We start from the raw sequence: 26172 nt of genomic DNA, 5'->3' as shown, positions 1-26172 counted from the left end.
GCTGCCTACATGTAGAGCTAAGAGGAGAGCAGCTTTCCTGCAATATCTGATAAGAATATTAAATATCTTTCACAGCTCATACCAGAATGCTTTTTTCTGCATGTGCATCAAATTTTGTCCTGGTCTTTAAAGTGTGTGAATATCCAATTGGAAATGCATCTGCTGGACTAATACATATCAATACAGTGTAAAAGCTTTGTAGGGCTGCACATAAGAATTTGCATTTAAATAGCATTTGAAAAATTTGATGGATTCCCTCATAGTTGGAAAGTGTTGATATAAACCCAAGATTGTTTCTTTGTTTCCATAGTTACTCAGTCTTTTTACTATCCAACTTTTTTTGTAAAAATATGCAGCAACCTGAATGTCAACAGATACAACTAGTGTCAAACTGTCATTTTTACCATCACCAATGTAGCATTGAGATCCACTGGAGGCAAGTGTTGAAGAACCCAAGTGCAGTTTTATTGCCAATAATCCAAAGTGAGCAAACAGAAACAATTAATTGACTTGAACTTGACTTGACTAAACAAAGAGCCCGTGAAGGGGAACTGGACCAGGATCGCAGAGCAGTGGCGTGCCTGGACAGTGGAGCACTGGAGGACCTTGGCCGTGGTGCAGTGGAAGACCTGGGCAGTGGAGCACTGGAGGACCTGGGCCATTGTGCAGTGATGGACCTGGGCTGTGGAGTACTGGAGGATCTGGACCGTGGTGCAGTGTAGGCCCAAGCTCCGCCTCCACTGGAGCTTGATACCTCTAGATCCCCCCAAAAAATCTCCAGGGGAAACTTAAACGGCGTATGTGGCATGACGAGGCTCTGGCGTGGCATCCGTGGCAGGACGAGGATCTGGCGTTGCGGCCGTGGCAGGACGAGGATCTGGCGTGGCAGCCGTGGCAGGACGAGGCTCTGGTGTGGCGGACGTGGCAGGACAAGGCTCTTGCGTGGCGGCTGTGGCAGGATGAGGCTCTGGTGTGGCGGCCGAGGCAGGACGAGGCTCTGGCGTGGCGGCCATGGCAGGATGAGGCTCTGGTGTGGCGGCTGAGGCAGGACGAGGCTCTGGTGTGGCGGACGTGGCAGGACAAGGCTCTTGCGTGGCGGCCCTGGCAGGATGAGGCTCTGGTGTGGCGGCCGAGGCAGGACGAGGCTCTGGCGTGGCGGCCATGGCAAGATGAGGCTCTGGTGTGGCGGCCGAGGCAGGACGAGGCTCTGGCGTGGCGGCCATGGCAGGATGAGGCTCTGGTGTGGCGGCCGAGGCAGGACGAGGCTCTGGTGTGGCGGACGTGGCAGGACAAGGCTCTTGCATGGCGGCTGTGGCAGGATGAGGCTCTGGTGTGGCGGCCGAGGCAGGACGAGGCTCTGGCGCGGCGGCCATGGCAGGATGAGGCTCTGGTGTGGCGGCCGAGGCAGGATGAGGCTCTGGCGTGGCGGCCATGGCAGGATGAGGCTCTGGTGTGGCGGCCGAGGCAGGACGAGGCTCTGGTGTGGCGGCCGTGGCAGGACGAGGCTCTGGTGTGGCGGACGTGGCAGGACAAGGCTCTTGCGTGGCGGCTGTGGCAGGATGAGGCTCTGGTGTGGCGGCCGTGGCAGGACGAGGCTCTGGCGTGGCGGCCAGGACGCTGGTCAGGGGCTGGAGCCATCTCTGGTGCTGGTCAGGGGCTGGAGCCATCTCTGGATGCTGGTCAGGGGAGGAGCCCTCTCTGGACACTGGTCAGGGGCTGGAGCCCTCTCTGGATGCTGGTCAGGGGTTGGAGCCCTCTCTGGACACTGGTCAGGGGCTGGAGCCCTCTCTGGACACTGGTCAGGGGCTGGAGCCCTCTCTGGACACTGGTCAGGGGCTGGAGCCATCTCTGGACACTGGTCAGGGGCTGGAGCCCTCTCTGGACACTGGTCAGGGGCTGGAGCCCTCTCTGGACACTGGTCAGGGGCTGGAGCCATCTCTGGACACTGGTCAGGGGCTGGAGCCCTCTCTGCATGCTGGTCAGGGGCTGGAGCCCTCTCTGGACTCTAGACGTGGACAGGAGACGTCACTGAACTCTTGACAATGGCTCTTCCCTCTTGACAAAGATTCAAGAGCTAAGAAACTGCTCGTCCAAATTGTTTGGTTGAGTATTCTGTAACATTGAGATCCACTAGAGGCAAGCGTTGAAGAACCCAAGTGCAGTTGTAATGCCAATAATCCAAAGTGAGCAAACAGAAACAATGAGTTGACTTGACTTACCTTGACTTACCTTGACTTCAAAATAAAAGACATGAAACAAATAAAACCCAAAACCAACTGTGACACACACCATCATTTCAGTATGTACACTACTGTATAAAAGTTTGTGGTTAGTATGATTTTTAAAAACTTTTATTAAGCAAGAATGCATTAAACGTGCAGTAAAGACATTTATAATGTTACAAAATATTTTTTATTTCAAATAAATGCTGCTCTTGTGAACTTTCATGAACATCAAGGAAATATTAATCATTACAACCATATTCAACATTGATAATAATAAGACCTGTTTCTTGAGCATCAAATCAGCATATTAGAATGATTTCTGAAGGATCATGTGATGCTGAAGACTGGAGGAATGATGCTGAAAAGTCTTTGTCATCACAGGAATAATATTTACTGTATTTTCAATCAAATGAATGCAACCTTGGTGAGCTGGAAGAGGGTTCTTTCAAATCTCTTATGTACTGCTTTAATAAATCTTACAGTGCGCAAAACTTTTCAATGGTAGTGTGTTTTTCAACCTCTCCTATGCTAAAAATATGCTAACTGCCGTGCGAATTTAACATTGTTGAGGCCAATATAAATGCAAACAGAAACGTAATTCATTTTTAATGGTGTCAACACCCTAAATTTGATGGGTGTTGCCTAATTACAGTAGGGAAACGACTAACAACAGTACAGTTGTTAGACAGAAAGTACAGGGGAAAATAATATGCAAAAAATGTATGGTTTATTATTTAATGCCATTCAAATGTAGTAATGACAAATGTGAATATGCATATTGAGTGATACACCTAATTAAATCAGTAATAATATAATGAATTTATTTAATATACATTCATTGGGCCATATTTACTAAACAGGGCAAATTAGCGTGAGAGCGCAATTCCAAAAAAGCACAGCTGGGAGTGGAAAGATCTACTCGTGATCTACTGACGACGTGCAAATTAGAAAAACACAGATGCAGCCGGATCAGGGCCATAATGACCAATGCAATCTACCAGTTAGCGTCTGGTTTAAGAAGTGCTTTTTTGGGGCGGTAAATAATGGTGCAAATACAGTAAATTGACAAAAATCACCTCACATGAATCATTTAAATACTCTCCTTCCATTAATTTTGCGTCTGAAAGGGAAACTCCTACAAATGCATATGCAATAAGTTCAGCTGCAAAAATAACCCTGTCCACGCCTTTTCAGCGCTAATTTTTCACTGTGTGTCTTTAGTAAATCCTGACAGTAGTTTTTTAACGCCAAAAAAGGGTTTTGCTGGCGCAAGCTGTTAGTAAATCTGGCCCATTATTACATTGTAAATCATTTAAACTTTAGTGCCCTGTTAATATCATTCATAAGTGATGGGGACACGTAGCACATAAATGCCACAGCTTTTTGTGAATGACCCTGGAATTTAATTGAATAATTATCCAACAAACAAATAAAAAAGTGGCATGCGTTTGATTAGTCAATGAGCTCAATTACCCTGCATAATTACAGTGTGAATATTTGTTTCTCCTTTCAGGAAAAGCATGCTGACAGGCTGATACAGAATCAGCATTATCAGGTATGCCAGCAGATAAAGCTCTGCAATTACACACACATGTGAGAATACAAACATTGTGAATGTAATTGCATTACATCGCTTCGCCTCTGGCTTTGTTTTCCCCGTCTCTCTTTTTCCTTGCACCGTCACACCAAGGATCCAGCTGTACATTTCCAGATTAACAAGATTAGGGAGGTTCTGTCTGATTGCTTGCTTTCTCTTTTTCTCCTTCAAACCCTCAGGAGGTCATCCGTAGTCTAGTGAAGAGGTACGTGGCGTCCATGATCCGCAACGCTAAGACAACCGAAGGGCTGACGGAGGAGAATTTCAAGGTGCTTCTGAAACTGACTGCTCTCTATTAATCTTGCATGAACATCAGAAAATGCATGCTTACTCACAAAAACACTGCCACAAATAATCATTCTTTAGATGTCACAGTGTTTCTAGAAAATCTGGGCATCTTCTTTTGTAGCCTATTTAATTCGTACTATTTTTATTTGTAATCATTACTTTGCCGAATTATCAAGTAACACACATTTTTGTTACACTAGCACACTTGATAAAAATAAATATAATTTTAAAGTTAAAAGACTGTAAAAATGTAATGCTAAACCTGTTAGTTAACAGTAATGGTACTTTCCTTATAATATACAGTAATGAACTATAATCTAAAGGGACATTTTATGTAATTTTACAGTAAAATACTGTTAAATAAACATGTTAATTGGTTACAGTACTTTCCTTATAATATACAGCAATTAAACTATAATCTAAATGGACATTGTATGTCATTTTACAGTAAAATTCTGTTAAATGCACGGTTTTGGCAATTTACAATAAAACTGTGGCATTCCCAGGATTTCCTGAGACTTCACATCTGATGCGTTTTCATTTACATAATGAATACATTTTCTTGTTTGTTACTTGTACACATGTACATTAGGGTTTATGTTATTCTCAATATTCTGTCTTTTTCCCCTCAGAATTGCGGGTTAATATCCTCCAATTTTGACTTTTCCCCTCTCAGAATTGTGATATCAACTCGCAATTGCAAGAAAAAAGTCAGAATTGTGAGATAGGCCTAAAATTTTTTAAATGTTACCATAAAACATTATAGGTTTAAATATTAGTTATTCATGCTGTAACTGTAAAACTATTATGCTCCTATGAACGGCATATGTGAATATTATGTAGATATATTGTTTACATCAAATCCAGACTAATCAACACAGCTTTCATCAGTCCATTCTGTGGCTTGCAACCATAAATGTCTACGTTTAGCTTCATAGAGCGTCTACGACGACGGCATTCTATACATATGAAGACGGTATTTTTTGCATTCCGATTCTGACATTCAAAGGCATAAGATATTTTTTCTCTTATTCCATGTGGATTTGGTCCATTTTCCACCACTACTTGTAACAGTTTTTCTGCCACCACAATGTGCGCGCAGCTGCAAATGACGTAACAGTGACATCGACTCCAAATTGGTCTATAAGCAGTAAATTAGGGGTTTTTGAGGTAAAAGTCATACACTGTAAAAAAAAAAAAAAAAAAAAAGTGCCTGCCTTAATTTTTTCAGTACAATCAACTTGGATGTTTAAGTAATTTAAACTTTTAAATTACATCAAACTTAAAAAATTTTTGAATCTCATGAAAAAACATGTCATAACTGATTGATCTTATCATTTTTTTACAGTGTAGTTAATAGTTGTTTTTTTTACCGTAAATTTCACAGATTTCACAGACAGTGACTTAATTTTTTGTTTTCATCATAAACCCATGGTGAAATCTTATTGGTTTAAAATCCGGTTTCTTAAAACGGTACATCAGAATTTTAAAATTGAATATGTTCTGACTAGTTGTGTCATGCATACCTTCTGTTGTGCTTTTTCAAACGCATCATGTAACTCTGTAATGCTCTGCTGTAGGAGCTGAAACAGGACATTTCCAGCTTTCGCTACGAAGTTTTGGACCTTCTCGGCAACCGAAAGCTACCCCGGCGGAACTATTCCTCCAGCAGCGAGACCACGCTTCGAGACGAGGTCAGCGACGATGGCGAGGCCTGTCACCACAGTGATGGGAGCAGCATCGGGGCCAAGGGCGTCTCTTTCAAAACCATTACGCCTTCAGACGCGTCGTACGGAGTCTCCGCCCTTTTTCACTCCATCTCCGGAATGGAGGTGGACGCCACGACGGCGCCGACAGCGGCAGCATCGTCTGCGTACAGGGAAGGTAAACCAAAGATCAACGGACTGAGGAAGAATCCCTCGCCCTCCTCTTCCCTGTCCTCAGTGGCTCCAGCAAGACCTGCACTTTCACGGACTTGGAGGCGCTTTTCACGCTTCTCTAGTTCCAAGAAGAACTCCTTCAGACGGCTCGGGCTGCTGTTCTCACGCATGGGCAGCCACATTCCGCAGCCCGCAGGTGTTACCGCCGCAACCTACACTATCTCAGATGGATTGCTTCACCCGCCGGGGGCTTGGCAGGACTTGGGCTTCACCAGAGGCGATGGTCCAGTCACCCGCAGCGAGACCAACCTTAATCAGGTGGACGTGGCTGCTTTAAGTGAGGGCGACAGTGTTGCCATGACAACCAACGGACAGAGAGTTAACGGGAGGGATGTTTTACTGACATTAGGACCTCTGTCCCCACCTTCTTCCCTGCACTGTGCTTCCAGTTTCTCCGCTTCCAGCTCCCACCTCCTGGACTCAAATGAGGATGTGTTCCAGGGATTGGTCGGGCCCTGTGGCAGACAAACGCCAGACTCGTCCCGCTGGGTAACGGAACAGGACGATTCGGTGACAACGCAGCTATAGTATTGCTGGTCTGTACTGTACAGCACTTTGATAATAACAATAATCAGTGATGATATCAATAACTATTACCTTAACAACAACCGATTCTTGTTTGTTCTTTTCTTTGCTGCTGCAATATTTTTCATTTCTCTCTGAGATTTAACCAAATTGAAAGTCACTTACAAGTTGATGGGATGAGTAAATGAAACGATGGACGACAGAGATTCAGAAGGGACAGAAAAGTGCCATAATCAGCAGAGCAGAAAAAACGCAGGCCAGGATGCATTTTTGTGTATACATTACGTCATAATCATTAATGTCAATGTCTTTCCAAACCTACTGAGAACCTAAAGGGACATGGTGAAGAAAAAAAAAATTAGATGGGAGGAAAAAATTATTTTGCAATGCTTTTGAACGCAAACATTTTGCGAGACATTGACTTATCATTTTTTTCTCCCATCTTATATTTTTTTCCCCCTCCACCACATTCCCTATTGGGGCTCTGTACAAACCTGTGTGATTATTGTTATTATTATTTTCACTTGAATGAGGCCTACAATCAGTCGGTTTCAAAAATAAATACAAAACCTATTCTAATTCAAAGAATACAATAAGATTGAATCCAATATTTGGTGATAATATAGCATAACGAGAGATTTTTAAGCTATTTTTTGTGGGCTGGCCATTTTTGACTGGGAACACCACAAGTGTTGCTTTGTTCCATTTTGTACAAGATAAAAGCATTTTAAAACAAACTTCCTGGTTAAACAGTAAATCACACTAGTGTGATAAACCGTGCATTTTTTCACATTTTATTGAATATTGAAAAAATGATCCAGAAATACTGCTTTTTTCATTCAAAAACTGAGGTGTATAAGCTCATATCAATGAGGCTTATGTACAAGAAATAAAAACCTGTCCTAATTGAAAGAACACAAGTTGACAAAAGATTAAATCCAATATTTGGTGATAATATAGCATAACATGAAATGTATAAGCTATTTTTTGTATGCCAGTCATTTTTGACTGGCAACACCACAAGTGTAAGAAGGTGGGGGGAAATAAATCACAAAAAGTACAAAAATTATCCCCAAAATTTTGGGAAGTAGTTATACCCTGCGTGAGCGAAGTCAGTAAATTTAATCCAATGCAATAACATTAACATTTTCGGGAAAAAGAAAATTTTCTCCGGGTCAAAACGACCCAAACAAAACCTGAGGGTTTTGGGTGAACTTAAATGTTAACATGAAGTCGAAAATGTATCATTTATTTTCTTATACGTATTTCTGGTTGATGCATCAATGCACGTTATTCCAAAGATAAAAGTATTTGTCTTCATAATCTTTCATCAAAATGTAATAACCTGCTCCGCCACTAAAACGACTTGTCTTTTTGGCGGATGTCACGTAGACTTTGCAGGCTATTATTATGAATTAGCTGTTCTAACATTTTATTATAGAATTGTTAGTGCAGTAATTTAATGTGGGTTAAAGTTGAAATTTTATTTTTTTTGTTTTAAATGCTAATAGTAGCCGATAATTGATCGCTTTGCAAAGCGTTACTAATGGGATACATTTGGGAAAGGTGGATTTGAACTTCATGAATAAAACCAAGGTCAATGCTACATTTTTTTAACATTATATATCCTATTTCACTCAAAAAAAGACAAATAGTTTGCGTGTGCCATTTCATGTTTACGTCAACCCTAAACCACACCAGTCAACGTGCACTGGAAGCATTCATTTTCATAGAAAGTTCTCATTGGAAAGTGTACTTGAGCAAGAAACACATCTGATATGGACTTACAGTGTATGTTTAAGGACATGATGCTCTTGGTGGAACCGGTTTGAATTTTTTTTTCTTCTCAGTAACTGATCAGTGAGCCGTTGGCGCTCTCACTTTAATGCTATGATACGTGTACATCATAGTGTGACGTTACTTGTGTTATGCACCCGGAGGGCTGAAGTTATGCTAGAATCTAACATGACTGAAATCTTATTTTTGTATTTTGAATAGCATGTACAAATGATTTAATTTCAAGACTGTTTTAGTCTAGACAGACATTATTTATAGATTATACTATTATAATGTTTTTGGAGCTGTTTATTTTTTCTTTCTTTCTTTGACTGCTTACTTTTTACTGTATGTGAATATTAATTAGTATATTATAATAATCAGGTATGGGGGAGATGCATCGAATAAGACATCCCCCTGCTCTGCGATGATGAATGCTTATGAACCATGTACAGTGCCTTGCAAAAATATTCAGTCATTTAACCAGCTCTGATATTTTATCGAGTTATAAATATGACATTGGTGATACTTGCCTTTAGAAGTTAGTTTAATTGGTCATTGTTTTAAGTTGGAAAATAGGAATAAAGCAAACTATTTGATAATATATTTATTGGTATGAAATAAATATAAATTCAACAGAAAGTATCTTACAATGACACTATTTGAACATTTCTGAGTGAAACTGCCATAGCTGCAAAAGGTTCCAAAATATTACAAAGTAGGGATTGAATATAACAAAACAATGTCACATGTGGGATTGTGTAATCCAGTAACATGACAGATTTGGTCAAGGCCTGATTACTTTTGCCAAGGCGCTGTAAATGCTTATGTAAACACTTGAATGAAATACATGCTCCTCTTGTATGATTCTTACCAGTTTCTACTTTTCCTTGGAAATGTGTGAACATACAATAAAGATAAAAAGTAGTTCTGACAGCCAGAAACTGAACTCAAGGGAATGCCGAATATGCAGATTCAATAAAGCTAAATAACCCTGGTGATGTCTTTGGTTTCGTGCCATTTCCTGACAAGATATAAAAGGGGATATTTTCTCTACTCTTACAGTAAAGTAAGACCAGAGTAGATCTATGTGTCAAATTGGCACTGCAAATTCAGATAAATGGGAGGACTTTTGCCTTGCATTTTAACTACCTTTATTAATCAGCACATTCAGCCAATGAGGTGAGTGTAGAAAGTGTACACCTTGTGTTTTAAGGTGTTAAATCAAGCTGGACTATAATATATAGATATAAAACCTTTCAAGCCTGTACAATTCATTAATGTAGGACAGTGGTTCTCTCTCTTTAGACCTTTTTTGGACTAGATTTTTCTTACCACTCAACACAATATTAAATTGTTTATTGTATAAAGGCAAATAAGCAATGTCCTTAAATGAGAACATTTTGTTAGTACCGATTTATTAGTATTACCATTGTAGGTGGAATAGGATAAATGAAGCCGACATCCTCTGCAAATCACGTGGGACACTTGTGAATGACAGAACATTTTCCTGAGGGTCTTTGGCAGGGGTACGATTAGCAAACACCGCCACTGTAGTAACTGGTAAACGTGACATGCTAATTTAGGTGTGTAATTTTACAGTCATGGGGAAAATCCAATTATGTGGAGTGTAGGGCCCTCTAGTGGTTGCCTATTTCACAAATACTCCGCTGCTTTTATAATTTAATTTAGAATAGATTTGTGCTTTTTTTATATAAATTAGATACATTGTATTGTTCTAGTATTTCTACCACATTTATGAAAAAGGACCATTTCTTTCTTTATTTAAATTAACTTTCTGTCAAAAATACATCAAGCCATTCTGACATAAACATCTCTCGTCGACCCCGCCCACGTTTTTCATTGGCTCGCTCATGCCACTTCGGTGTTCGTGATTGGTCCACTCCGCGCACCGTCTGCGTCAACCTGCCACAGCGGAAGTCAAAGCTTCAGGGGAAATAGCGGCTAGTAAAATAAGCATGTTCGGTATTTTAGTATTTCTCGTTGTACATATTTACCACTAACAAAAATGAATGTTTTTACCTGCGTCGTGTTGTGTGTCGTAAGTGCAGCAGCTTCTAAAAAAACCGGGGATGATGAGTGGGTGCATCTGCCAAATAAATGTGAAGGTAACGTTAGACTGTCTTTATCATATTTTTCATGATCTCTTGTGCATTTCAACACTAATTTTAAATGCTTGATGCAATCACAGACACATATTTTACATAATATAATCTGTGTTATCACTCAGTTCAGAGGTCCATGTATATCCATAGCAGTCTACTTTGTTTTTTGTTTCATAACCGCTATAAATCGAAAGGGATTATTCTAATTATTTTCATTTTTAAAAACGCTAAAATTGTCTGAACATTGAAGTAATTGATATTCCCCATATTATTTAAATTACATATCTTATTACATGTGGTATATAATATATTGTACTATGCTACAATTTAACAATACAATTCTAATGGTTAATGATTTCTAATAATTATTATATTATGAGCATTTTTGAGGAAAACAAAAGCAGCAGATTTCCCCTTTTCAACGGACCTATCATCTTGTTGTGTATCAAAACCTAGTGTGCTGCCTACCTACTACCTAGACTGCATGTTTGGGCCCTTATAATGACCAACAATGCAATATATGCAGGCAGCACACTCTGTTTTGAGACACAGCAGCTTTCTGTTCCTCTTTGGTCTTCTAAATCTGAATATGGTTTGTATGTTTTTATAGTGTGCAAATTTGTGAGTATTGAGATGAAGTCTGCATTTGATGAGACTGGCAAAACAAAAGAAGTGATTGAAACCAACTACCGTTTCCTGGATGATAATAAAGGTTCACCACCAATCAAATATGTCAAATCGTAAGTGTTTTAATGCATACCCTGATCTTAAGCTAAATAATTATGCGTCTGGTCTAGTGGACATGTGCATACTGTTTTTAGATGCAGTGTGAGTTTAATTGAGCGACGTCTATTGCTGTCTTCTGCTTTTCAGTGATATTCGTTTTATAGAGGTGATTGAGAATGTTTGCTCAAGGATTATGCAGTACAATCTACACAAAGAGAGAGATGGCAGCAATCGCTTTGCAAAGGTCTGCTACTACCTGCTCTTCTACCATTATCTCCTCAATAATTAACATCTGTTGAACAATCTTGAGTGACTAAGACTTGAGTGAAAAGTTTGTTTTGTGAATGAATGAATGCACCAAATTGCAGTGCCTATAATGAATTATCACATTTCATATCATGAATGCCATAAATACAATGTTTCAATGCAAAAGGTTTCTTTAATTTATAATCTAGTAAATGGAGCTGTATTATAGCCGGTGAGATCTGAACATTTCTCTTTCTCTGCTCAGGGTATGTCTGAGACGTTCTCTACCTTACATAACCTGGTTAATAAAGGCGTGAAGGTGGTCATGGATATTCCCTATGAACTGTGGAATGAGACCAGTGCAGAAGTGGCTGACCTCAAAAAGCAGGTGTGTGAGTGACGGAGAGATCGTACAATTAGGGTTGTCACTGTCAGTGGATTCAATTTAATCATTATATACACGCATATATATATATATATATATATATATATATATATATATATATATATATATATATATATATATATATGTGTATGTGTGTGTGTGTGTGTGTGTGTGTGTGTGTGTATACACACACACACACATATATATATATATATATATATATATATATATATATATGTGTGTGTGTATATACACACACACACACACACACACACACACACACACACACACACACACACACACACACACACACACACACACACACACACACACACACACACACACACACACACACACACACACACACACACACACACACACATATATATATATATATATATATATATATATATATATATATATATATATATATATATATGATTTATATTTCAAGTAAATGCTGTTAATTTGAACTTTCTATTCCTCAAAAATAGTAAGCAGCACAACCATTTTCAACATTGCTAATAATGAGAAATGTTTATTTAAATAAGCATATTATAATTATTTAATGATGCTGAAAATCATCACAGGAATAAATAATAATAAGGACATCACAGGAATAAATAATATAATAGAATTTTTTTTTTCTAGTTTCTTAAATTGTAATATTTTATTGGTTTTACTGTGGTTTTGATTAAAAGCTTATGAGAGACTTCTTTCATAACACTAAGTGTGTATATGTGTATATACACAACACAAAACAAGCCGATACCTAATTGTCCATGTTACCAACAAGCTGAGACCAGTATTGTGTTTTGACCCAAATGGATGTGTATATATATATATGTATAAATAATATATTGCCAAACGTTTTGGAACACCTGCCTTTACACGTACATGAACTTTAAAGACATCCCATTCTTAATCCGTAGGGTTTAATATGGAGTTGGCCCACCCTTTGCAGCTATAACAGCTTCATAACTCTACTATAACTCTTCTGGGAAGGCTTTCCACAATGTTTAGGAGTGTGTTTATGAAAATTGTTGACCATTCTTCTAGAAGCGCATTTGTCCGACATCAGGCACTGATGTCGGACGAGAAGGCCTGGCTCACAGTCTCCGCTCTAATTCATCCCAAAGGTGTTCTATCAGGTTGAGGTCAGGACTCTGTGCAGGACAGTCAAGTTTCTCCACACCAAAACTCGCTCATCCATGTCTGTATGGACCTTGCTTTGTGCACTGGTGTGCAGTCATGTTGCAACAGGAAGGGGCCATCCCCAAACTGTTCCATGAAAACTGGAGCATGAAATTGTCCAAAATGTCTTGGTATGCGGATGCATTAAGAGTTCCTTTCACTGGAACCAATAATTTTGGCAATATAGTGTGTGTGTGTGTGTGTGTGTGTGTGTGTGTGTGTGTGTACTGTATATATTTATGGTAAAATATATATTCTGTATAAACTGTACTGTATACTATTTGGATAGCTTTGGTTTGTATATATGTATTGTATGGTTAAGTGTATAAAACAATGTATGTAAATGCATATTTGCAGTATATGTTCATGTAAATGAGAGATATATGCCCCAATAAGAGATGTGTGTTATGTTCCCTCAGTGTGATGTGATGGTAGAGCAGTATGAAGAAGTCATTGAAGACTGGTATAAAGGCAGCCAGGAGGAAGATCTCACCACTTACCTGTGTGAAAAACATGTGCTGAAAGGACAAGACGCTGGTAATGTGAAAATAACAGCTGTTTTACTTCATCACACATACCCACTTAACAGTTAAACCGCTCTAGACATAATATTATGACTTCTTACAGACTAAAACTCTTGATCTTCTTTATCGGCACCGGTTTTAAGAGCCATTGTTTCAGGGAAGACAGTTATTCAGGGCCACAGGAGCCGAAATAGTAAATGACGTACACTAGAGCGCATAAAGGCTTCAACTGGTGTCCTGTGCGCCCTCTTGTACCCATAACTAAATGGACAAGGTTTTTTTTCCCCGTTTTTATTTGAAATAAATAAATACTTTTATTCAGCAAAGAAACATTAAACTAAAGGGATGGTCCCCCCCAAAAAAATCATAATTTACTCGCCCCCTCATGTCGTTCCAAACCTGTATGACTTTCTGTGGAACATGAAAATATATTTTCAAGAATGTTGGTAACAAAACCGTTTTGGTTCCCGTAGACTTTCATTGTATTTTTGTGTGTTTGGTCACCAACATTCTTTAAAAAAACATGTGGGTGAGTAAATTGTAACAATTTTCATTTTTGCCTAAATTATCTCTTTAAAGGAACACGCCAACTTTTTGGGACTTTAGCTTTTTCACTGTATCCCCAGAGTTAGATAAGTCCATACATCCCATTCTCATCTCCGTGTGTGCCATAACTCTGTCTGACGCACCCACCGCTAGCCTAGCTTAGCACAAAGACTGGAGATAAACGGCTCCAGCTAGCCTACTGCTCAATAAGTGACAAAATAACGCCAACATTTTCCTATTTACATGTTGTGAATAGTCACAGCTTGTACAAATAACAAGGTTACATGAGACACAGCCATCTTCTAAACGTATACATTACTGGGGACTATATTCCCAGAAGGCGCAGCACTGCTCTACTTCTGCGGAGTGATTTGCTCGCAGCACCTGAGAAGCCCCGCTGTTACTTCCGTCAACGAAACCAATGTGACTAGGTAGCTAGTAACGAACATGACTGTTGATCATGGCTGACTTTGCGGAATTGTCAGAGGATTTTTATCGTTTTGAGACAGAATACACAGACAAGGAGTTACAAATTTTGGGAGCTGATAGACAAGACGCCGAATTACCTATTGCACCGCTCATTTGTTACTGTGACAGAGCGCATTTGTGACAACACAATACTAACATTACAGGGGATACATGGAGCACGGGAACAACTGCAATACAGTAGTGACCACCCGCTACATTAGATCTAGCTAATGGTACAGTTTCAGTAGGCTAGTCATCTAAAAACATAACGGAACACTTACCGCAGGCGCGGGCGATCTGCTTTGTCCTGTGTACTACCGATGGGATGGCCGTATCCTTCAGCACACGTTTCATGGTCCGTGTGGCAAATTCCATTTTTTCAAAATAGTCGTCCTCGGTTAAATGTTCTGAGCAAACGCGATGGTACTTGATGATGGCTACAGGTGTGTTTGGATCTATATCCAGAGCAAGCAGCCATAGATTCATCAGGTCAGCGTTTTGGATTGGAATTCTATATCATGGTATTACCTTTTCTCCCCTGTTTATTGTCGTAGTTCTTTACAATACAGCGAACACCCATGATTGTAGACTATCTAGTAATTGCTGACTCTATTACTCCAACTCTGAGCTTTAGAATAATGGTCATTAGTTAACATTAGTCAATGTATTAACTAACATGAACTAACCATGAGCAGTACATTTGTTACTGTATTTGTTCATCTTTGTTAATGTTAGTTAATATAAATCCAGCTGTTCATGGTTTGTTCATGTTAGTTCACACTGCATTAACTAATGTTAATAAGATTTTAATAATGTATTAGTAAATGTTGAAATTAGCATTAACAAAGATACACAAATGCTTTATAAGTGTAGTTCATTATTAGTTCATGTTAACTAATGACCATTATTCTAAAGTGTTACCAATGTTTCTTAAATATATACATTGGGTGTGTATTTGTATATACATAATAATTATACACCGTACATACACACACGTATGTAAAAATGTACTTTTATTTTGGATGTGGTTAATCGCGATAATATAGCACTAATATATTATTATATTTGTTTTTCTTTCTTTTTTTAAATAAAATCAGAACATAATTTAACACATTTGACAAAGTAGTACCATTTGTGAAGTACTGTAAGGAATGAATCCTGTGTGAAAATACCATAGTGTAAACGAGAAAAATACAAATTATGATCTGCCTGTCTTCATATCACCAGCTTGTTGCTTCCTGTTATAGAAGATAAATGATTAATTTGGCATTGTGCTGGCTCTTATGCCATTGCTATAGCAACCAATATAGATCTGCCAGAAAAAGACATCACTTCCCGTACACACGGCTCTGATTTGATCAGTTGTTACTAATAACAGTGCGGGCAGTCAGTATAAAGATCGGATCTGTGCAAACGCATATCTCTGAATCTCTCTGCAGACTGTCTTAAAGAGAAATGGGCTGGGAAAAAGGGAGACATGGCAGCGCTCGCGGAGGACAAGAAGAAAAAGAAGGGCAAAAAGAAGAAGGGTAAAGACAGCGAAGATGGGCAGAAAAAGGAAAAGAAGGTGAAGAATAAGAAGAAGAAGGAAAAGTCCAAGCTTCACAACACCAAAACTAACAAGCGGAAAACCGAAGAAGCGGGATACACCTCAGATGAGGAGGAGATTCAGAAGAAAGTCCCTCTTAATCAGGAGAAAACTGAACTCTGATATAGTTCTTTGCCTTTTTTGTTTGTTTGTTTTCTGATGCTTGACCCCTTGATATCTAAAATTACAACTGATACCAAGATGTGTTGAGTTTTAGTCCATTAGAAGAAGGTCCTCTTGAGGTCCTCATTCTAGATCAGACAGAACATGTCACTTGAATGTTACATGAACAGGAAGCTAAAATCAAACGCCATTTCAGATCCCAAAATGGCAGCTACTGTAGACCAATCAAATCAGAGCTTGGATTTAAACATTTGCATGTTTGTTCTCATGCTGGTACATGTTGCTGACATTGTAAACATGCTGAAATTGTCCTTTCAGGAAGTGTTTTGAATCCATGAAGTTGGCAAGCTCTCGGAATGGATTCTGGAAATCCCTCTCATGGTTCTCATTTCTATTCCCCTCGCTCATTTTTCTTCCCTAAAATTTAGTTTAGGTTATACATTTAGTTAAGGTCTTAAAGCTACTGTTACTTTTACTTGCCATTAATTTCATCATCATAGATCTCTCATATATTCCAACTAAGAAAATACCTACCTGGAGCTTTTTTCAGTATTAATATGATAAGGTGGAACAAAAAAAAAGTATAAAATTTTACCTTTTGCTGTATAAGATAATATTTTTATGTAAACATTTTATGTGATGCAACAAATTCATAACTGTTTTTTTTGTGATTCAACATGGCCATAAAATGTGATTTATGCATACAGTATATATGTTTTTCCCAAATTTCCTTTTATCATTTTACTTTTAGATGGAACAGTCTGAACTTGGCACCTACTAAAGCCTCTAAATTTCTCATTTCAGTAATGCAGTTTCTTTCTTTCTTTCTTTCTTTCTTTCTTTCTTTCTTTCTTTCTTTCTTTCTTTCTTTCTTTCTTTCTTTCTTTCTTTCTTTCTTTCTTTCTTTCTTTCTTTCTTTTCTTTTCTTTTTTTTCTTTTAATTTATATCCAAATATGGTTGTACCATTTTTGCTTGATCTATTCATATTTGTTTTTGCGTTTGCAGTGTTTATGTACGCGATGTCACTTACAGGGAATGTTTGACTTAATATTTTTCTTAATGCTTTTCTGTACAGTATTGTTTACTTCAACTGTTTTATCAGATATCAGGCGTCGCTATTTCCAAAAGCTGTATGTGTGTATGTGTGTGAGCTCCTGCAGGTGTGTGTACGCCTATTCAGATTAGTGTTGTTTGGAGTGCTATGTGGAGTATGTATGGAAGTTATTGACCCGAGATTGAACTGTATATGCAAATGTTGTAACAGGAGGAACATGTGCAGGTTTTGTTTCTTGGCACCAGCTCATTAGCTGATGCTTTTGATAAGTGAATTGTAGATGACTGATAAAGAAATAAATAAATAAAAGAAAACCAAGCTGTTTTTTTTTTTTTATTTTTTGTTTTTTTTTAAATGTCAAAACAAAATGTTTTTTAGGTAGTAGTTTTGCAGCCTTTACCACAAGGGGGTGGTAGCGCCAAGAAGAAAGAACAAATCCTTGCTTGTTTAGAGACTTAAGGATTCGTCAAGAAGTTGTATGCGAGTGTGGGAGTGTTACAAGATATTCTGAATAGTTTCTTGGTGGTTTGCTGATGCAGAACTATTCAGGTTTGAAGGAAGAAAGGTCTTATCATTGGTCGCGAAAGCTAGCTCTCTGCCAAGGGATTAGCCCATGACCTCGACCTGCAGCAATCCCTGTCCCATGTCCAAATTATGTTACATGATGTAAAAAATAATTTTTCTGTGAGGGTTGTGTTTAGGGATTGGGCTAGGTTAGGGAATAGAATACATTTTGCATAGTATAAAATAATTTGTCTAAAAGTCCCCATAAACATGGAAACCCAACATGTGTGTGCGCCTGTCAAACCCCAGTGATCCAATCAATTTCATATGGACAAAATCGAGTCCCGCCCTTCGTTTTTTTTTGTTTGTTCGAGAAGCCACTCAGATACGTCACAATATAGCAACTTCCGTTTAATGCCGCCTTTAGAATGTATGTCCTACTTATTTGTTGGTTTGTTTTTGTTTTATTGTATCAAAGCTTTCTCAAAAGAAAAAATCAAAACTTATTTGATATCCAGTAACGTTCCCCCGTTCTTTTCTTAATTTATGTGGGCAAACAAGTCTATCAAAGACATAAGAAATGTTGTGTAATAAACAAGCTAGGCTACATTGTCGCTCCGTCCGTCACGAGGACTGTTTATCAGTAGGTGACCCTGAAGGCTTTGTCCGCATTTCCACTTCTCAATGTCAAATTCCTCTTCTGTTATGTTTGAGCAATCTGTATTATTTGCCCTTCAGTATTGGAGCAAATGGCTATTCACTTGCACAAACACATCTCAATGAATAATTCACAAAAACAAACACCTTGCACCCAGGCTAAAACCTTTTCATTTTGCTATCAGTAAGGCCGGGAGAGTCTTCCTTCGGCAGATGGAGAAAATCGAGTATTTGATTGTTCTGTAATCTCTAAGAATAAAAATGCTGTCTGAAATTGAAATATTGATCTTTTACATTGCAATCACCTGGTATATTACACCAGAGACAGTATGTGTGAGAAAGAATATGAATATCTCTTCTGTGGGCCTTTGATTTTTTCTTTCTTTCTTTTTTTCAGTCATTGACCATATAAAATCATATGTCCCTGCATGGTTTCTGGGTTACCCATTGCAATTAACATTTCATTTTAAAGAATTTGGCCTGTTTTTTTAAACCCTATTTCACCCTGTTGGTGGAGTGAAGATTATTAGATGTTTATAATATACAGTGGGACAAAAAAGTATTTAGTCAGCCACCAATTGTGCAAGTTCTCCCACTTAAAAAGATGAGAGAGGCCTGTAATTTTGAGAAACTATGAGAGACAGAATGAGAAAAAAAACATTTTGTACATTGTCTGATTTTTAAAGATTTTATTTGCAAATTATGGTGGAAAACTAGTATTTGGTCAATTACAAAAGTTCATCTCAATACTTTGCTTTATACCCTTTGTTGGGAATGACAGAGGTCAAACGTTTTCTGTAAGTCTCCACAAGGTTTTTACACACTGTTGCTGGTAGTTTGGCCCATTCCTCCATGCAGATCTCCTCTAGAGGAGTGATGTTTTGGGGCTGTCGCTGGGCAACACAGATTTTCAACTCCCTCCAAAGATTTTCTATGGGGTTGAGACCTGGAGACTGGCTAGACCACTCCAGGACCTTGAAATGCTTCTTACAAAGCCACTCCTTCGTTGCCCGGGTGGTGTGTTTGGGATCATTGTCATGCTGAAAGACCCAGCCCCGTTTCATCTTCAAAAACTTTTGAAATCTTCAATGCCCTTGCTGATGGAAGGAGGTTTTTGCTCAAAATCTCACAATAAATGGCCCCATTCATTCTTTCCTTTACACAGATCATCCTGGTCATCCTGGTCCCTTTGCAGAAAAACAGCCCCAAAGCATGATGTTTCCACCCCCATGCTTCACAGTAGGTTTGGTGTTCTTTGGATGCAACTCAGCATTCTTTCTCCTCCAAACACGACAAGTTGAGTTTTTACCAAAAAGTTCTATTTTGGTTTCATCTGACCATATGACATCTCCTAATCCTCTTCTGGATCATCCAAATGCTCTCTAGCAAACTTAAGACGGGCCCGGAAATGTACTGGCTTAAGCAGGGGGACACGTCTGGCACTGCATGATTTGAGTCCCTGGCGGCGTAGGGTTTTACTGATGGTAGCCTTTGTTACTTTGGTGCCAGCTCTCTGCAGGTCATTCACTAGGTCCCCCTGTGTGGTTCTGGGATTTTTGCTCACCGTTCTTGTGATCATTTTGACCCCACAGGGTGAGATCTTGCGTGGAGCCCCAGATCGAGGGAGATTATTAGTGGTCCTGTATGTCTTCCATTTTCTAATAATTGCTCCCACAGTTGATTTCTTCACACCAAGCTGCTTACCTATTGCAGAGTCAGTCTTCCCAGCCTGGTGCAGGTCTACAATTTTTGTTGACAGCTCTTTGGTCTTGGCCATAGTGGAGTTTGGAGTCGGACTGTTTGAGGTTGTGGACGAGTTCAAACAGGTGCCATTATTACAGGTAACGAGTGGAGGACAGAGAAGCCTCTTAAAGAAGAAGTTACAGGTCTGTGAGAGCCAGAAATCTTGCTTTTTAGTAGGTGACCAAATACTTATTTTCCACCATAATTTGCAAAAAAATTAAATAAAATTCAGACAATGTTATTTTCTGGATTTTTTTTCTCATTCTGTCTCTCATAGTTGAAGTGTACATATGATGAAAATTACAGGCCTCTCTCATCTTTTTTAAGTGGGAGAACTTGCACAATTGGTGGCTGACTAAATACTTTTTTGCCCCACTGTATATGTATATATATATATATATATATAGGTATGTACTGTATAACTATTTGATTTATTTTTTTAAAGAATTCAATACTTATATTCAGCATGATGCATCAAACTGATCAAATGGAACAGTAAAGTCACTAAAAAATATATCAGTTTTCACAAAATTATTAAGCGGCACAATATTTCAACATTGATAATAATAAAAAAGCGTCACTCAAGCTGCAAATCGGCATATAAGAATGATTTTGAAGGATCATGTGAATAAAATTCACTGTATTTTTGTTTAGTAAATGCAGCCTTGGTGAGCATGAGACATTGTGCAAATATTAAATCTCTCAAACATTTGGAACATAGTGTAGGTCTATAAATATATAAATGATTTTTCCTTGTATTAACAGTCATTCATTTAAAGAAACATTCTCCTTCTTCTATATGGTGGAAGTTAAAACTTTGGTCACTTTAGATGAGGAAAAACATCCTCTGTTATCTTTCGAAGTCAAGAGAAAAGTTGTTCATGGGTTCAATGACTTAATCTCAATTTAATAATTTCCTTTCGAAGCGTTTCCTCCCTTTCCATCCCAGTGTGCCCTAATATGGGTAATCTAGTTAAACAAACATTTTTTCATGTCTTATTTAAGTGCTTTCTTCACAATGTGTATCTTTATTTGAAGGCTGTGGTGCATGAAATGGTTCTATAACTCACTGGAGACAACAAGCTTCTTCATATCGCAATAAAACAAATGTCTGGGCCTCCTTTTTCATGAGTAACAAAATAAACTCATGTTTCTGTTTGGAGTATTATGGGCAAATCATTCAATCAGTGCCTCTGACTATCTATAGTCATAGTTGCACCACCCTGAGAAAACAGCAGCCACCCTCAATGCATCCTGGGAATAATATGACATATCAGACACTTTTCTGTTTCTCTGGCTCGAGGGAGCTGAAAAACGGCCCATGGCTTCACAGTTTTAAAGAAAATAATGAAGGCCATGACATAAATTGATGTATTGGTTTGCTGCTTTACAAGACAATGCTACTAATTCAAATTTTCACGTTTAATTCAATGTTACTTGCCAAATTTACTAGCAATTTCTGAGTGAAAACTGTTTCAAGCCATTTTTCTTCAGTGTATTGGATCATGTTCTTCATACTTGGTTTCATTTTGTTTATTTTTTTGTTTCCAGCCTACTCGGTCAGTGATCACACAACATCCTGTATGCAGTTTCCTTTTACACAGGGACTCAAAAACTTGTGTATCACTAAAATAACACATTATCCAGGATGCTAAAAAAATGGACCGAATACACAAATAAATGCAACAGTCCTGTTTAAGTTAACAGTACTGATATATTTCTCACAAAACAATCATTGCAAAACAGATGCCATTTCTGTATCTAAACACATATGTTTATCTTCCGCCCCTATCTTTTGCTAGCTGTCGTTTTTAAACCGAACATTTCCCACGTTCCCAAATGGTCATCTCCCATTTTTAGAGAGCAATTCTGAATCAGAGTAAATTGTTTTCAAATCTATTTATGGTCCCCGCAGATTTATGGTCTCGGGTGATATTCCTAAAGTATGCAAAAGAAAAATATTACAATTCCACGTTTACAGTACTGTACTTTGAATCATGATATCCTTGTTTGGAAAAGGAAATTGCCGTTCAAGGGTCCTTTTAGACTCGAGTACAGGACACATACTTTAGCTTGTCTGAAATGCCAGTAATGAGAAGACCACAAACTGAATGTTAATGAGGACTTTGATGTGTGTCAATAATGGCACTAATGGGGTCTCATTTGCATGACTTGAATCAATAGGACTGTTTGATGGCTTTTGCTTCATGAGGAACGCTATTGACGACAAGGTGACACCGGTGACATGAGCATCGCATTGTTTATTTGTGTCGTCGGTTCTTTCTGGTGCACAAAGCAGTGACGGACATCGATCTACACCTTTCAAGACATCATTTGAATGCCTATAGGAATGATGGCTCAAGGCTCATCCTGACAACACCAGCAGGGAACGTCTGTTCTGCGGGAAGTCTGTTTTCCTCTTTAAGTATCTCTCAGACTAAATAAAGACTTGTATGTTGGGGGAAATGCCAAATATCCTCTGCGGTCATAGTGTCTAGTTTTAGCCTATGCTAAAATGGTTAGTGAATCAAATCTCTGCAAATGCTTGGGAACCACAGGTTTCAACGAACCAAAGGCTTTCATATCATATGAAGGGCGAAACATTCAGGGAGAATTTTGAAACGTTTCAATGAATGGCGTGGCGGTAATACTGTATTTCTCATTAGGAAAGATTCAAAATAAAGAACAAACACATTCAGTAGTGTTTCCTTCTGACTGAAAGCCAATAAAATAACAAGAAAACTAGCACAGAGCAGGTGAACATTTTAAACAGTATCAAGAAGCTAAACTGACCTACAAAGAGAGATAGATGGACTGAAGAAAGAAAATGAAGATGGACAAACGAGAGAAAAGCAACAAAATGTAACATTCCAGTAACTTCAGAGTCTTTCAACAAGAATGAAACAAGCCAGATGCATCTCTTTTCCTTCTCTTTCCCTCATTTTTTTTTACATTTTCAACAGCCCATCCCTGAGGGCATTAGACTGAAGGTCACTGTCCTGAAGGGATAATGTCACTGCTTCAAAACAAGCAACAGGACATCAACCGTCTCCACAGAGCTTAAAACAGGGAATTAAGCACAATGTATGTAGATAAAACAACAGTTGAGGAATCTGGAATGTTGTGAGGTTGGAAATAAGAGTGGATGGAGCAACCGGTTGGGTCAAAGAGAAGATCTCCAACATAGCTCATTGTGTAAAACCTTGTCCTCTCTTCATTGGAAACTGCATTCGGGATGTTGATTGTTTTTTGTGTTTAGGGATGATCCATGATGTGGAGAACATCCTCGGCCTCTCGTTGGGAGTTCACCTCGTCTTAGTACATTATTGGATTTTTTGTGTATGTTCTGCTTTCTGTAAAAAAGAGACAATAAGAGGAAGGTTTGAGAGTACTAAAGCAAAGGTTTAACTTGTACATTACAGCAGTCTGGGAAATAAATGATACTTTCTATGTTCTTCTTATGCACTTGAATGGGGAGAGACTGAAACCACCAAAAGCGGTTGCCGACTGTTTTTTTCAATATTATGCAACGATTATTTAAATGTTTAATAGTGCTAAACTTCTCTTGTTAAACTTTGTTTTTCAAAGAAATTTCGACTAAAAGAGTAACCCCTTAGCCTTACCCCTCGAGGATTGTGCTGGGCAACAAACTCAAGCCCCTCTTCTCTTGTATCGAAATCCTCAGCAATTTCTCTTTAAAAATTCTCGTTTTAGATTCTAATTCATGACCGGTGTTTTGTTTTGCTCTATCCTCTGCGCTTCTGCGTTCGTCAAGGGTTCAAGGGTCAAGGGTTACTCTTTCACCGTAAGTCGACTTGCTACCACTGACCACCAGAAGTTAGTTATTTTAGTCTACAAAGTTTTAAATATGGATATTTTTCTTACACACACGCACCACTTTGCTTCAGAAGGCCTTTATTAACCCCCCGGAGCCGTGTGGAGCAGTTATATGGTGGATAGATGTACTTTTATGGACTTCAAAAATGACCCAAAAATGACCCAACAATTCACTGCCATTATAGAGCTTGGAAGAGCCTGGACATTTTTAATATAACTCCGATTGTATTCGTCTGAAAGAAGAATGTCATACACCTAGGATGACTTGAGGGTGAGTAAATCATGGGCTAATTTTCATTTTTGGGTAAACTAACCCTTTAAATTAATCAAAAGTGAGAGTAAAGACACTTATAATTTTACTTTTTTTATTTTTTATAAATCCAGTTCTTTTGAACTTTTTATGTATTAAAGAATCCTGAAAACAAATTATCCTTGTTACCACAACAATATTAAGCAGCACATTTTCAACATTGATAATAATAAGAAATGTTTCTTGCACTAAATCAACATATTAGAATGATTTCTGAAGGATCATGTGACACTGAAGACTGGAGTAATGATGCTGAAAATTCAGCTTTGCTTTTAAAATATATTAAAATAAATATTACTTAAAATTGTGATATTTCACAATATTACTGTTTTTACTGTATTTACCATCAAATAAATACAGCCTTTGTGAGCAGAAAAAAAATCTTACTGAACCTATCCTTTTGAACAGTGCATGTTTTTTTAATTATTATTTTGGGGTCATATAGTTGATATCTTTTTTTCACCTTATGTTTATTTAAGTTAATTTAAGGTGGGCCTAATGTTTGACCAACATGCTTAAAACACTACAGAATTCAAATATAAGAAATAAAAATAGCAAAAAATGTAATTAACAAAAATTAAATATTTATTTGTATTTCTAAAATACTATACACAATTTCAAATCCCCTTTTACTCTAAAATAGACAAATTTTGCACATCATGTAACAGACATTAGAGAGTAAATGAACACCTCTTCCAGTCCAGTGCTGTGCCAACATGTAGCAGATTTTCTCGGCATTAGGGAGCCATTTTAATAAAATTAACAAGAGGTGTAATTCAAGTAATTTATCATGTAGCTTTAGCTGTCTCACGGAGGGGGAGAGAACGAGAACGGCCAGCTGCAGTAACAGATAAATGGGTGGAAGGGCGGCGCTGGAATATTCATGCAGTGAGGCTTTGCTTACACAGGAAACTTGCAATTAGTCCCCAGTCTTTTGATTCATCTATGTGTTTATTTGCTAATGGTTTCGCTCTGAGACAGAGGGAGCCGATGATCTCATCTGTTTGGAGGACACGGGCGAGTGACACACGGTGTTGCTGAGAAAGACTGATGGGAAGGGGAAGTAAGGTCAAAACAACAAATCTGAATAAGCCACAGCTGAAAATGTGCACGTCCGTATAAATACACACGGTATACAGGAGTGTGTATTGATAATCACGTGTTTGTACAAGGAAAAATTAAAATTTTCAAAGTGTATACAGAATGATCATATTTATCATTAATATATACTATACATCACTGTTCAAAAGTTTTTTTGAAAAGAAGTTAATACTGTTTTAATATAAAATGCTGTTCTTTTGAATTTTCTATTCATGAAATAATCCAGGGAAAAAAATGTATCATGGTTTCCACAAAAATATTACAGTTTTCAACATTGATAGTAAAAATATTTTTCTTGAGCACCAAGTAATTTCTGAAGGATCATGTGACACTGAAGACTGGAGTAATGATGCTGAAAATTCAGCTTTGCATCACACGAATAAATTAAATGTTAAAACATAATAAAATAGAAAACAGTTATTCTAAATTATAATAATATTTCATAATATCACCGTTTTTACTCAAATTTTTATCAAATAAATGCAACCTTGGTGAGCATTAGAACATTAAAAGACGTTTTAATATACTATTAAAATATGTTTTTTTTTGCAATAAGACATGCATATGAAAAGGGGCCAGTTCAATTCAGTACCTTGTAACAAGCAGTTGTCCTCCGGGCTTCTGCAGCTCTCCGTCTCCATGTCCAAACTGATTGGATCTGTGTTAACAGACAGCGACAGCTGACAAA

At 38.2% G+C, this 26172-nt stretch overlaps 3 protein-coding genes across 3 annotated transcripts in view; 2 read left to right on the top strand and 1 right to left on the bottom strand.

The window, feature by feature from the left end:
• trpc5a (transient receptor potential cation channel, subfamily C, member 5a) overlaps positions 1–6578 on the top strand; it is a gene marked incomplete at its 3' end in the record, with an annotated part of 110679 nt that extends 104101 nt beyond the window's left edge. Inside the window, exons 8-10 of the mRNA XM_079813508.1 lie at positions 3739–3780; positions 4002–4091; positions 5691–6578. Of these exons, the coding sequence (XP_079669634.1) occupies positions 3739–3780; positions 4002–4091; positions 5691–6578 (1020 nt within the window). The remainder of the gene's footprint in view (positions 1–3738; positions 3781–4001; positions 4092–5690) is intronic.
• A 3680-nt stretch (positions 6579–10258) lies between these two features.
• cnpy3 (canopy FGF signaling regulator 3) lies at positions 10259–17656 on the top strand. Its single transcript, XM_079813519.1, has 6 exons — positions 10259–10480; positions 11088–11217; positions 11351–11447; positions 11715–11837; positions 13448–13565; positions 16006–17656. The coding sequence occupies exons 1-6, from the start codon at positions 10381–10383 to the stop codon at positions 16275–16277; spliced, it is 840 nt and encodes a 279-aa protein (XP_079669645.1). The 5' UTR covers positions 10259–10380; the 3' UTR covers positions 16278–17656.
• Positions 17657–21745: 4089 nt separating this feature from the next.
• Positions 21746–26172, bottom strand: part of dachb (dachshund b) — a 57841-nt gene continuing 53414 nt past the window's right edge. The window contains exons 11-12 of the mRNA XM_079813511.1: positions 26077–26142; positions 21746–23589 (exon numbers count right to left, since the gene is read on the bottom strand). Of these exons, the coding sequence (XP_079669637.1) occupies positions 23552–23589; positions 26077–26142 (104 nt within the window). The 3' untranslated portion in view covers positions 21746–23551. The remainder of the gene's footprint in view (positions 23590–26076; positions 26143–26172) is intronic.

Source organism: Gobio gobio (assembly GCF_949357685.1).
Source record: "Gobio gobio genome assembly, chromosome: 3".
Taxonomy (NCBI): Eukaryota; Metazoa; Chordata; class Actinopteri; order Cypriniformes; family Gobionidae; genus Gobio; species Gobio gobio.
The sequence above is the reverse complement of the archived record's forward strand: the minus strand, read 5'-3'. Positions and strand labels throughout refer to the sequence as shown.

Bases quoted from the DNA above. Each gene is read 5' to 3' on its own strand.
- cnpy3 (XM_079813519.1), top strand. From the start codon at position 10,381: ATGAATGTTTTTACCTGCGTCGTGTTGTGTGTCGTAAGTGCAGCAGCT. The intron at 11,218-11,350 runs GTAAGTGTTTTA...TCTGCTTTTCAG, and splicing joins CCAATCAAATATGTCAAATC to TGATATTCGTTTTATAGAGG. The intron at 11,448-11,714 runs GTCTGCTACTAC...TTCTCTGCTCAG, and splicing joins GCAGCAATCGCTTTGCAAAG to GGTATGTCTGAGACGTTCTC.